This window comes from Nerophis ophidion, linkage group LG16, assembly GCF_033978795.1.
Source record: "Nerophis ophidion isolate RoL-2023_Sa linkage group LG16, RoL_Noph_v1.0, whole genome shotgun sequence".
NCBI classification, from domain to species: domain Eukaryota; kingdom Metazoa; phylum Chordata; class Actinopteri; order Syngnathiformes; family Syngnathidae; genus Nerophis; species Nerophis ophidion.
The window spans coordinates 47,694,491-47,710,237 of record NC_084626.1 but is presented as its reverse complement, the minus strand read 5'-3'; the positions used below and the strand labels follow the sequence as shown (position 1 = coordinate 47,710,237).

Below are 15,747 nucleotides of genomic sequence, written 5' to 3'. Positions count from 1 at the left end.
TCTTTATGCATTCTTTGCCAAAATGTCTTGCATAATTGGTGGCAAGGACACCCTCGTCACATGCTGGAAATTGAATTTGCCCTCCGTCAAATATATTTTAATTTCACACTCACACCGGAGAGGTGTGGGGGGGGGGGGGGGGTGTACTCCTCACACATACATCACTCACATCAGGGAGAAGCATCTTAAAGCAGCCTACTGGCCTCTTTTCTTCTTACACCTCAACGGGCCCGCCCCCCCCTCACCTGAGCCCGCCCACTTACCTGAGCCCGCCTCCTGAATATTTATGTAGAAGAACTTCTCCCGCTCTCAAGTACACACCTGTTCAATCATTCATGGGCTACGCGTCCCATAACTCTGCACACATGTACATATAAACATACATGCACACGAGTACATATAAACATACATACACACATGCACGTATAAACATACAAGCACACATGTACATATAAACATACATACACACGAGTACATATAAACATACATGCACACGAGTACATATAAACATACATGCACACATGTAGATATAAACATACAAGCACACATGTACATATAAACATACATGCACACGAGCACATATAAACATACATGCACACATGTACATATAAACATACATGTACATATAAACATACAAGCACACATGTACATATAAACATACAAGCACACGAGTACATATAAACATTCATGCACACGAGCACATAAACATACATGCACACATGTACATATAAACATACAAGCACACATGTACATATAAACATACATGCACACGAGTACATATAAACATACATGCACACATGTACATATAAACATACAAGCACACATGTACATATAAACATACAAGCACACGAGTACATATAAACATTCATGCACACGAGCACATAAACATACATGCACACATGTACATATAAACATACAAGCACACATGTACATATAAACATACATGCACACGAGTACATATAAACATACATGCACACGAGTACATATAAACATACATGCACACATGTACATATAAACATTCATGCACACAAGTACATATAAACATACATGCACACATGTACATATAAGCATACATGCACATATGTACATACAAACATACATGCACACATGTACATATAAACATACATGCACACGAGCACATATAAACATACATGCACACATGTACATATAAACATACATGCACACGAGTACATATAAACATGAATGCACACATGTACATATAAACATACAAGCACACATGTACATATAAACATACAAGCACACATGTACATATAAACATACATGCACACAAGTACATATAAACATACATGCACACATGTACATATAAACATACATGCACACGAGTACATATAAACATACAAGCACACATGTACATACAAACGTACAAACACACATATACATGTAGACATACATGCACACGTGTACATATAAACATACATGTAAATATAAACATACATGTCCATTTAAACATACGTGTACATTTAAACATACATGTACACATAAACATACATGTAGACTGACCAGTGGGCCAGGATGTTCTGTAAGCATGTGAAAGAATCTAGTCCGACACGCTCCTTCCTGACCTCCTCATGCCCCCCCCCCCCCCACTTCTGTCATGTCTAATCTGCCAGGTGTGTGTGTGTGTGTGTGTGTGTGTGTGTGTGTGTGTGTGTGTGTGTGTGTGTGTGTGTGTGTGTGTGTGTGTGTGTGTGTGTGTGTGTGTGTGTGTGTGTGTGTGTGTGTGTTGTAGAACCCAGACATCGTGCTGGTGCACTACCTGAACGTTCCAGCGGTGGACGACAGCGGCAAGCCGTGTGGTCCTGTCCTCTGCTCCATCAACACTGACAGGAAGGAGTGGGCCAAGTGGAGCAAGGAGGAACTCATTGGACAACTCAAGCCCATGTGTGAGTCTTATGTTTACACCCTAAACATGACCATGTGTGAGTCTTATGTTTACACCCTAAACATGACCATGTCAGTCTTATGTTTACACCCTAAACATGACCATGTGTGAGTCTTATGTTTACACCCTAAACATGACCATGTGTAAGTCTTATGTTTACACCCTAAACATGACCATGTCAGTCTTATGTTTACACCCTAAACATGACCATGTGTGAGTCTTATGTTTACACCCTAAACATCACCATGTGTAAGTCTTATGTTTACACCCTAAACATGACCATGTCAGTCTTATGTTTACACCCTAAACATGACCATGTCAGTCTTATGTTTACACCCTAAACATGACCATGTGTGAGTCTTATGTTTACACCCTAAACATGACCATGTGTGAGTCTTATGTTTACACCCTAAACATGACCATGTTAGTCTTATGTTTACACCCTAAACATGACCATGTCAGTCTTATGTTTACACCCTAAACATGACCATGTGTGAGTCTTATGTTTACACCCTAAACATGACCATGTGTGAGTCTTATGTTTACACCCTAAACATCACCATGTGTGAGTCTTATGTTTACACCCTAAACATGACCATGTTAGTCTTATGTTTACACCCTAAACATGACCATGTCAGTCTTATGTTTACACCCTAAACATGACCATGTGTGAGTCTTATGTTTACACCCTAAACATCACCATGTGTGAGTCTTATGTTTACACCCTAAACATGACCATGTGTGAGTCTTATGTTTACACCCTAAACATCACCATGTGTGAGTCTTATGTTTACACCCTAAACATGACCATGTTAGACTTATGTTTACACCCTAAACATCACCATGTGTGAGTCTTATGTTTACACCCTAAACATCACCATGTGTGAGTCTTATGTTTACACCCTAAACATCACCATGTGTGAGTCTTATGTTTACACCCTAAACATGACCATGTCAGTCTTATGTTTACACCCTAAACATGACCATGTTAGTCTTATGTTTACACCCTGAACATCACCATGTCAGTCTTATGTTTACACCCTAAACATGACCATGTCAGTCTTATGTTTACACCCTAAACATGACCATGTTAGTCTTATGTTTACACCCTAAACATGACCATGTCAGTCTTATGTTTACACCCTAAACATCACCATGTCAGTCTTATGTTTACACCCTAAACATGACCATGTCAGTCTTATGTTTACACCCTAAACATGACCATGTTAGTCTTATGTTTACACCCTAAACATCACCATGTCAGTCTTATGTTTACACCCTAAACATGACCATGTCAGTCTTATGTTTACACCCTAAACATGACCATGTCAGTCTTATGTTTACACCCTAAACATGACCATGTTAGTCTTATGTTTACACCCTAAACATGACCATGTTAGTCTTATGTTTACACCCTAAACATGACCATGTTAGTCTTATGTTTACACCCTAAACATCACCATGTTAGTCTTATGTTTGCACCCTAAACATGACCATGTTAGTCTTATGTTTACACCCTAAACATGACCATGTCAGTCTTATGTTTACACCCTAAACATGACCATGTTAGTCTTATGTTTACACCCTAAACATGACCATGTCAGTCTTATGTTTACACCCTAAACATGACCATGTTAGTCTTATGTTTACACACTAAACATGACCATGTCAGTCTTATGTTTACACCCTAAAGATGACCATGTTAGTCTTATGTTTACACCCTAAACATGACCATGTTAGTCTTATGTTTACACCCTAAACATGACCATGTTAGTCTTATGTTTACACCCTAAACATGACCATGTTAGTCTTATGTTTACACCCTAAACATCACCATGTTAGTCTTATGTTTACACACTAAACATGACCATGTTAGTCTTATGTTTACACCCTAAACATGACCATGTTAGTCTTATGTTTACACCCTAAACATCACCATGTTAGTCTTATGTTTACACACTAAACATGACCATGTTAGTCTCATGTTTACACCCTAAACATGACCATGTTAGTCTTATGTTTACACCCTAAACATGACCATGTTAGTCTTATGTTTACACCCTGAACATGACCATGTTAGTCTTATGTTTACACCCTAAACATGACCATGTTAGTCTTATGTTTACACCCTAAACATGACCATGTTAGTCTTATGTTTACACCCTAAATATCACCATGTTAGTCTTATGTTTACACCCTAAACATGACCATGTTAGTCTTATGTTTACACCCTAAACATCACCGTGTTAGTCTTATGTTTACACCCTAAACATGACCATGTTAGTCTTATGTTTACACCCTGAACATGACCGTGTTAGTCTTATGTTTACACCCTAAACATGACCATGTTAGTCTTATGTTTACACCCTAAACATGACCATGTTAGTCTTATGTTTACACCCTAAATATCACCATGTTAGTCTTATGTTTACACCCTAAACATGACCATGTTAGTCTTATGTTTACACCCTAAACATCACCATGTTAGTCTTATGTTTACACCCTAAACATCACCATGTTAGTCTTATGTTTACACCCTAAACATGACCATGTGTGAGTCTTATGTTTACACCCTGAACACGACCATGTTAGTCTTATGTTTACACCCTAAACATGACCATGTCAGTCTTATGTTTACACCCTAAACATGACCAATACAGTCTTATGTTTACACCCTAAACATGACCATGTTAGTCTTATGTTTACACCCTAAACATGACCATGTTAGTCTTATGTTTACACCCTAAACATGACCATGTTAGTCTTATGTTTACACCCTAAACATGACCATGTTAGTCTTATGTTTACACCCTAAACATGACCATGTCAGTCTTATGTTTACACCCTAAACATGACCATGTTAGTCTTATGTTTACACCCTAAACATGACCATGTCAGTCTTATGTTTACACCCTAAACATGACCATGTTAGTCTTATGTTTACACCCTAAACATCACCATGTTAGTCTTATGTTTACACCCTAAACATGACCATGTTGGTCTTATGTTTACACCCTAAACATCACCATGTGTGAGTCTTATGTTTACACCCTAAACATCACCATGTGTGAGTCTTATGTTTACACCCTAAACATCACCATCTGTGAGTCTTATGTTTACACCCTAAACATCACCATGTTAGTCTTATGTTTACACCCTAAACATGACCATGTTAGTCTTATGTTTACACCCTAAACATGACCATGTTAGTCTTATGTTTACACCCTAAACATGACCATGTTAGTCTTATGTTTACACCCTAAACATCACCATGTTAGTCTTATGTTTACACCCTTAACATGACCATGTTAGTCTTATGTTTACACCCTAAACATCACCATGTGTGAGTCTTATGTTTACACCCTAAACATCACCATGTGTGAGTCTTATGTTTACACCCTAAACATCACCATGTTAGTCTTGTTTACACCCTAAACATCACCATCTGTGAGTCTTATGTTTACACCCTAAAAATCACCATGTGTGAGTCTTATGTTTACACCCTAAACATCACCATGTTAGTCTTATGTTTACACCCTAAACATGACCATGTTAGTCTTATGTTTACACCCTAAACATCCCCATGTTAGTCTTATGTTTACACCCTAAACATCACCATGTTAGTCTTATGTTTACACCCTAAACATCACCATGTTAGTCTTATGTTTAAACCCTAAACATGACCATGTTAGTCTTGTTTACACCCTAAACATGACCATGTTAGTCTTCTGTTTACACCCTAAACATGACAATGTCAGTCTTGTTTACACCCTAAACATGACCATGTTAGTCTTATGTTTACACCCTAAACATCACCATGTTAGTCTTATGTTTACACCCTAAACATGACCATGTTAGTCTTATGTTTAGACCCTGAACATCACCATGTTAGTCTTATGTTTACACCCTAAACATGACCATGTTAGTCCTATGTTTACACCCTAAACATGACCATGTCAGTCTTATGTTTACACCCTAAACATCACCATGTTAGTCTTATGTTTACACCCTAAACATGACCATGTTAGTCTTATGTTTACACCCTAAACATGACCATGTGTGAGTCTTATGTTTACACCCTAAACATCACCATGTGTGAGTCTTATGTTTACACCCTAAACATGACCATGTTAGTCTTATGTTTACACCCTAAACATGACCATGTTAGTCTTATGTTTACACCCTAAACATGACCATGTTAGTCTTATGTTTACACCCTAAACATGACCATGTCAGTCTTATGTTTACACCCTAAACATCACCATGTTAGTCTTATGTTTACACCCTAAACATGACCATGTCAGTCTTATGTTTACACCCTAAACATGACCATGTTAGTCTTATGTTTACACCCTAAACATGACCATGTGTGAGTCTTATGTTTACACCCTAAACATGACCATGTTAGTCTTATGTTTACACCCTAAACATGACCATGTTAGTCTTATGTTTACACCCTAAACATGACCATGTCAGTCTTATGTTTACACCCTAAACATCACCATGTTAGTCTTATGTTTACACCCTAAACATGACCATGTCAGTCTTATGTTTACACCCTAAACATGACCATGTTAGTCTTATGTTTACACCCTAAACATGACCATGTCAGTCTTATGTTTACACCCTAAACATGAGCATGTGTTAGTCTTATGTTTACACCCTAAACATGACCATGTTAGTCTTATGTTTACACCCTAAACATGAGCATGTGTTAGTCTTATGTTTACACCCTAAACATGACCATGTTAGTCTTATGTTTACACCCTAAACATGACCATGTCAGTCTTCTTTCAAACCCTGAACATGACCCATCTTATTTAGAGAGTTAGTAGTGCAGTGACAACAGGGGCGCCGCCAAGGATTTTGGGCCCCATTAAAAGAACCTTTGCAGGGCCCCCAACACATTTTTTCATATAATTTCATCATCATAAGGGACCTCTCTGGGGCCCCCCTCTATCATGGGCCCCAAGAATCCATCTCCTTTAACCCCTGAGTGACAATGTGCTTCCATGAACATGTTCACATTAAAATACTGAAGAGGCGAATAATTGACACATTCGTACCAAAAGTTGGCTAATTTTTTACCCTGCCTTCCTATTTAGTGATGTACTTGATTTGAAATAACCAAGATATCAAAAGCATGGATATGTAGATTCAAAGGGTTGATATTAGCGCAGAAAGTTGCGGTATCGGCAATAACAAGATGTCAGCAGAAACGTAAAAGGGGCAAAGTTGGTGGCGTGCTGCCACCTACAGGCCACTGCGCCTTACAACAGCACTGAAGTATCCCAGCATGCATTATTCATAAGTGCACATCACAGAGAGAAGATAACTTCACAATGACTCTCATCTTTTCATCGGCTTTGAGAAGGACAACAAAGGACAGCTGCCCGGGACTCTGTGCTCCATCTTCATGCTATATTCGTGCTATATTCATGCTATAGTCATGCTATATTCATCTTCCAAGTATTGAAGACTCCACATCTTAGAGATACAGATGTCTTGTAGATGTCTTCACCTCATCTTGTGTGTCTCAGCCATTTCATGTTTGGATTGGAAGTCTTTATGACCACCTTCACTTCACATTCTAGTCGCTGGAGGGCGCCAAAGCTCACTGTACTTCATGCAACCTCATCATTGTTAGAATTATAACAAATTTAGGGAAGACCGTTAAAGTTGTTTGCAACTTGCTCAAAGTTCAACCAAAATAAGCTTGTTACTATATATATATATACATATATATATATATATATATATATATATATATATATATATATATATATAGTCACAAAAAACATTCATGAAGTTTGCTTCTTTTATGAATTTATTATGGCTCTACTGAAATTGTGAGCAAATGTGCTGGGTCAAAAGTATACGTACCTGATGATAGGCCCCTCCCATCTCCAAAGACATGCACCTGGGGATAGGCCCCTCCCACCTCCAAAGACATGCACCTGATGATAGGCCCCTCCCTCCTCCGAAGACATGCCCCTGGGGATAGGCCCCTCCCGCCTCCAAAGACATGCCCCTGGGGATAGGCCCCTCCCACCTCCAAAGACATGCACCTGATGATAGGCCCCTCCCTCCTCCGAAGACATGCCCCTGGGGATAGGCCCCTCCCTCCTCCAAAGACATGCCCCTGGGGATAGGCCCCTCCCTCCTCCAAATACATGCCCCTGGGGATAGGCCCCTCCCACCTCCAAATACATGCTCCTGGGGATAGGCCCCTCCCACCTCCAAATACATGCCCCTGGGGATAGGCCCCTCCCACCTCCAAATACATGCTCCTGGGGATAGGCCCCTCCCACCTCCAAAGACATGCCCCTGATTGGCAACACTAAAATTGGCTCTAATTTGTTTTAAGGCAAATTCCTGGCAACCGCAGCTATTTTGCCGTAAACTGTGCAGATTTTGTTTTGTTTTGTGTCCAAATCTCTTTTTAAGTTAATTTAAATGACGTCAGTAAGTCATTTACCGTGATGAATCATGATTCAAAAGTGTGATTTAATCGGATAAAAAAAGCACTACTTAAAACGTTAGTGCCTCCTAGCCAAACGGCTCTTTAAAAAGTTGTTTGTGATGTTTTTGTTCTTTATGTTTCATGCAAATCAAGTAAAACATGTCTTTCTTGCGCAACTCTGCCAGGTGCTGGAAGCAGCCTCCACCAGAAATGCTCCAGTGTCAAGCAGCGCATCATCTCCTCCAAGCAGGAGTCGGGGGCGGCAGCGGGAGGTGGCACCACGGCTGGCACGGGAGCCACAGCAGCCCATAGGTCCGAGGAAGCAGACGGCACAGAGGTTCAGAACAGCGACGTGTCGGAGGGCCAGACCGAGCCCAGCCCCGGAGGGCGCAGGAGCAGAGCGGGGGGAGGAGACCGGAGAAACGGCCGAATAACCAAGCCCTCCCTGCTGCCGCAGAGTAGCATGGAGGTGTCCTCCTCCACCTCCGCCAACCAGGTGGAAGTCCCCGACACCACCCAGAGTTCCCCGCTCTCGATCACCAGCGACATGGCCGACAGCCCGGCACTCGCTATCGGCGCCGGCCTGTCACAGAGCACTGCTGTTTTCACGTCCGAGGTCACCACGCTGACAGGGGATTCGGTTTATTCAACCGGCCACACCCACCTGCTACCGCCCGCACACGAAAGCGCCGCCACCGGCATCCTGTTGGCTGTCGCCCCTGAGAACCAGAGGTTTGCGTCGTTCCCCAGCGGGGTCGGCCTGGGAGAGGGAGCTGAGCTGGTTCTCACCAGCTCGCTAGACTCTGCTGGAGGAGTTAACCTTCCTGAGACTGCAATGACCTTCGACCCCGACTGCTTCCTTAATAACCCCAAGCAGGGCCAGACATATGGAGGAGGTGGAGGGAAGGCAGAGGGGTGTAACGGCAACGATGGGGGAATCCAGTGTTCATCCAACGGATTTGTCTACAACCCATCCCTTGTCAACAACATCAAGAAGGAAGCGACGCCGCTGGAGCAGCCCCTAGCCCCCCAGGGTAGTTATGTGGGCGAGGGGACAGGCCTCAGCCCCAGCACCACCCTGGAGCAAATGGACTTCAGCGCTGTGATGTCATCACCCTGCGTCCCAGGTCTAACCCAGTCTTCTCACCACCCTTCGCCCAATCTCTTCCTCCAGGCCCCCGTGCACACCAACCAGACCAATGGCACCGAGGAGTCGGACGAGTCCCAGTCCTACATAAATGTGCATAGAGACACCCCCATGACCAACGGGGATCTGCACCCACACCTCCGCCATAGCAGCCAAGACCCTCAGGCCCTTTGTGGACGCAGCGGAAAAGTGGGCCCTTACCCCCTCACCGGCCAGGACACGGACGTGGACCAGTCCAGTCAGGTGGCCGGCGGCACAGCTGCTGAGAACGGAGGAGAGTTGATGCTCAAGTCTGGCGCCGCTCATGACGCCTACGCGGACGCTGAGCACTACCTTCAAGCTCCAGATGACAACGGCGGGGTGGAGGATGGGGGAGCAGGAGGAAGCGGGGAGAACGAAATTCTCTGTAACGGCGTGAGCTTGTCAACAGCTGGCGGCTCTGTGGTGGCCAGTCCTCAATCCGTAGGTGCTGGCGCAAGCATGGAGAGGGCGCTCTATAATTCCTCTCTCCCGCCACAAGGTGGAGGCCTTTCAGCTACGGGAGCGGCCATCAGCCTGGAGGGTTTCGAGGCTTCATTCGGGAGCCAGTTCTCTGATCTCATCAACGATTTCATCTCAGTGGAGGGCTCTGGGGGCGGGGTGGGGGCCACTGTCGCCGGGGTTTTGATGCCCCAGGAGGGGGCGGTGGGCGAGGAGCAGGGCACTGGGACAGTCCACCTGCAGGGCTCGGAAGTGGAGCAAGGAGCCCTGGGAATACTCCAGGAGAGCGGGAGGCTGTTTGGCGTGACAGACTACTCCCCAGAGTGGTCTTACCCAGAGGTTAGTCACTCCTTAGTCTCCTTATTTATTCATGGCTGTAGTCGGCTGACACATGATGGAGGACGACTTGACTAAGCCCCAAGTGTGCTGGCAAAGGTTGATTGTCACGCTTCCTCCAGGTGGTCTAATCAATTCGCCCATGCATCCCTTAGAAGACTCACTACATCCTCTTAGTCCACCAACTCTCAGTATTTAGCACCCTGATAGTTTACTAGCTTTACTACAACATTTACAGCTCAAATTGATCAAATGATTCTCAAATGTGTCTGCAGTGATATCGTCGTGACGACCAGCGTCCTCTGCTGTGGACTTTTGTTGTTGGGCTATTCCTAAAATTGTGGGAAAAAAATATTCCTGTTATGCAAAACAGAAATGTCGACTACACTGGACGCTCTCTTCTCAGGAGGATGTGCTAAGGCTCAGGTGTCAAACTCAAGCCTGGGGGTCAAAACCCGGCCCACCACGTGTTTAAAGTGGCCCACCAAGCCAATTGATGTAGTCCACCGCAATATTTTGATTTGGCCCACCGAATTATTTAAATTGGCTTGCCATGTCATTTAACCTAGCCCATCAATGTCTCTTTTCATGTGACCCACTACATCATTAAACTGGCCTGTCATGTCATTTTATGTGGCCCACCAGATCATTTAATGTGGCCCACCACATCATCTAAAGTGGTGTGTCATGTCATTTTAAGTGGCCCACCAGATCACTTAATTTGGCCCACTCCATAATTTAAAATGGCCTGTCATGTGATTTTAAGTGGCCCACCACGTCATTTCCAATGGCCTGTCATGTCATTTTACGTGGCCCACCAGATCATTTAATGTGGCCCACAACATCATCTAAAGTGGCGTGTCATGTCATTCTAAGTGGCCCACCAGATCACTTAATTTGGCCCACTACATAATTTAAAATGGCCTATCATGTGATTTTATGTGGCCCACCACATCATTTACAGTGGCCTGTCATGTCATTTTACGTGGCCCACCAGATCATTTAATGTGGCCCACCACATCACTTAATTTGGCCCACTACATAATTTAAAATGGCCTGTCATGTGATTTTACGTGGCCCACCACGTCATTTACAATGGCCTGTCATGTCATTTTACGTTGCCCACCAGATTAAAGTGGCCCACCACGCCATCTAAAGTGGCGTGTCATGTCATTTTAAGTGGCCCACCAGATCACTTAAAGTGGCCCACTACATAATTTAAAGTGAACTGTCATGTCATTTTATGTGGCCCACCAACTCATTTGAAGTGGCCTGTCATGTCATTTTATGTGGCCCACCACATCATTTAAAGTGGCCTGTCATAACATTTGAAATGGCCCACTAAATCTTTTATGGTGGCCGTTCATGTCATTTTATGCGGGCCACCACGTCCTTTAAAGAGGCCTGTCATATAATTGTAAATGGCCCACCAGTTCATTTATTGTGGCCTGTGATGTCATTTTATATATATATATATATATATATATATATATATATATATATGTATATACGTATATGTATATATATATATATATATAAATATAAATATATATATACACATATATATACAGTGGGGCAAAAAAGTATTTAGTCAGCCAGCGATTGTGCAAGTTCTCCAACTTAAAATGATGACAGAGGTCTGTAATTTTCATCATAGGTACACTTCAACTGTAAGAGGCAGAATGTGAAAGAAAAAAAAAAAAAAATATATATATATATATATATATATATATATATATATATATATATATATATATATATATTCACTGCTGCGTGCGACCCCCTGAGGGCAGTCATAATTGTGATGTGGCTCTGAGTAAAAAGCAGTTTCACACACCTGTCCTAATGAGTGGAGGTTTGTGAAATAACACCCAAAGTTAACAAACAACATGTTTGATAGACATCAAAGTTGGCAGTTCTGCAGTAGTAAATCTATGAAGAAATGTCATGATAATATATAATATATATATTTCAGCCTCTCCTAAGAACTTGTGAAGTTAGAACATGTTCCTAATCAATGAATGTGATATTGAAGTACCCTACTTTATTCTAACAAAGTCCTGTTCCTTTCTTCAAGTACCTTATATTTCTATTCAAGTCTGTGGACATGTTGTTGTTGTTGTTGTTGTTGTTTTTGTGGTGGTGCAGGGGGGCGTGAAGGTGCTGATCACAGGGCCCTGGTTGGAGTCCAGCAGCGACTACAGCTGTTTGTTTGACCACATCAGCGTCCCTGCTGCCCTCATCCAGCCTGGCGTACTGCGCTGCTACTGTCCAGGTACCACGTCACTCACATCATGTCTACTACAAACCAAACATCACATCTACTACAAACTAACATCACATCTAGTACAAACCAAACATCATAACTAACATCACATCTACTACAAACTAACATCACATCTAGTACAAACTAAACATCATATCTAACATCATATCTACCTCAAACTAACATCACATCTAGTACAAACTAAACATCATATCTAACATCATATCTAGTACAAACTAACATCATAACTAACATCACATCTAGTACAAACTAACATCACATCTAGTACAAACTAAACATCATAACTAACAACATATCTAGTACAAACTGACATCATATCTAGTACAAACTAACATCATATCTAACATCATATCTAGTACAAACTAACATCATATCTAACATCATATCTACTACAAACTAACATCATAACTAACATCACATCTAGTACAAACTAACATCACATCTAGTACAAACTAACATCACATCTAGTACAAACTAAACATCATAACTAACAACATATCTAGTACAAACTGACATCATATCTAGTACAAACTGACATATCTAGTACAAACTAACATCACATCTAGTACAAACTAAACATCATAACTAACAACATATCTACTACAAACTAACATCATAACTAACATCACATCTAGTACAAACTAACATCACATCTAGTACAAACTAAACATCATAACTAACAACATATATAGTACAAAGTGACATCATATCTAGTACAAACTAACATCATATCTAACATCATATCTACTACAAACTAACATCATAACTAACATCACATCTAGTACAAACTAACATCACATCTAGTACAAACTAAACATCATAACTAACAACATATCTAGTACAAACTGACATCATATCTAGTACAAACTGACATCATATCTAGTACAAACTAACATCATATCTAACATCATATCTACTACAAACTAACATCATAACTAACATCATATCTAGTACAAACTAACATCACATCTAGTACAAACTGACATCATATCTAGTACAAATTAACATCATATCTAACATCATATCTACTACAAACTAACATCATAACTAACATCACATCTAGTACAAACTAACATCACATCTAGTACAAACTAAACATCATAACTAACAACATATCTAGTACAAACTAACATCACATCTAGTACAAACTGACATCATATCTAGTACAAACTAACATCATATCTAATACAAACTAACATCATATCTAATACAAACTAACATCATATCTACTACAAACTAACATCATAACAAACATCACATCTAGTACAAACTAACATCACATCTAGTACAAACTAAACATCATAACTAACAACATATCTAGTACAAACTGACATCATATCTAGTACAAACTAACATCATATCCAACATCTTATCTACTACAAACTAACATCATAACTAACATCACATCTAGTACAAACTAACATCACATCTAGTACAAACTAACATCACATCTAGTACAAACTAACATCACATCTAGTACAAACTAAACATCATAACTAACAACATATCTAGTACAAACTGACATCATATCTAGTACAAACTAACATCATATCCAACATCTTATCTACTACAAACTAACATCATAACTAACATCACATCTAGTACAAACTAACATCACATCTAGTACAAACTAACATCACATCTAGTACAAACTAACATCACATCTAGTACAAACTAAACATCATAACTAACAACATATCTAGTACAAACTGCATCATATCTAGTACAAACTGACATCATATCTAGTACAAACTGACATCACATCTAGTACAAACTAACATCATATCTAACATCATATCTACTACAAACTAACATCATAACTAACATCATATCTAGTACAAACTAACATCACATCTAGTACAAAGTGACATCACATCTAGTACAAACTAACATCATATCTAACATCATATCTACTACAAACTAACATCATAACTAACATCACATCTAGTACAAACTAACATCATATCTAACATCATATCTACTACAAACTAACATCATAACTAACATCACATCTAGTACAAACTAACATCACATCTAGTACAAACTAAACATCATAACTAACAAAATATCTAGTACAAACGGACATATCTAGTACAAACTAACATCATATCTAACATATCTACTACAAACTAACATCACATCTAGTACAAACTAAACATCATAACTAACAACATATCTACTACAAACTGACATCATATCTAGTACAAACTAACATCATATGTAGTACAAACTAACATCATATCTAACAAGATATCTAGTACAAAAAGACATGTAATAAAGGAGCAAACAGCTGGAATGTTGACTTGAACAAGACAAAGTAGCCATGTTTTCCTTGACTAAAAGGGCATAAAACAAACAAACATTGAAAAATAATAAATACTTATAATCAACGGATTATGAATTTTGGAGAGGGAATATTGCATAATTTGTGTCTAATTTGCGTTTTCCTTGACAAAAAGGGCATAAAACATAGAAAAATTTTCTAACTTATAATCAACTGATTATGAATCTTTTTCAAAGAAAATATTGCATAGTGTTAGGAATTCTCCATGTTATTTACGTTTCAAATACTTTATTTTGAAGCATTTCTTGACAGTGTCACTTCCGTTTCCAACCTGTAGGTGTCACTTCCGCTTCCCGTTTGACGTGTGTTAATGTGTGCTGACTTGTTTCTCTGTTATGTTTAATCGGTGCTCTAGTCCTTGACGATGTGAGTATGTTAATTATTATATAAGAATCATTTAGTTTATTAATAGACATCACTGTGTTTGTGTAAGATTTACTGGTGTTTTATTAATATTATTAGTGCTGTGTTGTCAGAATGCTACGAGCTAACATCTCCCTGTTTAGGATAGCATTGATGCTACTAATGTGGCTAGTTCATGTGCCATTGTGAAAATGCAATATATTATGTCTCTAGTACTTTACTTAGAGCATATTGTTTTTTAGATAAATTACATAAATGTTGATGGGTGTTTGTTTGTGGTTTACAGATACTAGCTGCACCTAATATATAACCCAATATGCACCATTAAAGTTGGAAGAGTCCAAATGATGACCATGTGTTCTCTGACCGGAACCCCAACGTGGTCAATATCCCAAAAAAAACAGTCGCAGAGTTTAATACTCAA

The 15,747-nt window shown here is 40.2% G+C and overlaps 1 protein-coding gene across 2 annotated transcripts in view; it reads left to right on the top strand.

Moving 5' to 3' along the window:
- The window catches only part of LOC133535490 (calmodulin-binding transcription activator 1-like), a 202,284-nt gene that overhangs the window by 143,497 nt on the left and 43,040 nt on the right, over positions 1 to 15,747 (top strand). For both annotated transcript variants that reach the window (XM_061875371.1, XM_061875370.1), the window contains exons 5-7: positions 1,751 to 1,904; positions 8,552 to 10,332; positions 12,478 to 12,604. In XM_061875371.1, the coding sequence (XP_061731355.1) occupies positions 1,751 to 1,904; positions 8,552 to 10,332; positions 12,478 to 12,604 (2,062 nt within the window). The remainder of the gene's footprint in view (positions 1 to 1,750; positions 1,905 to 8,551; positions 10,333 to 12,477; positions 12,605 to 15,747) is intronic.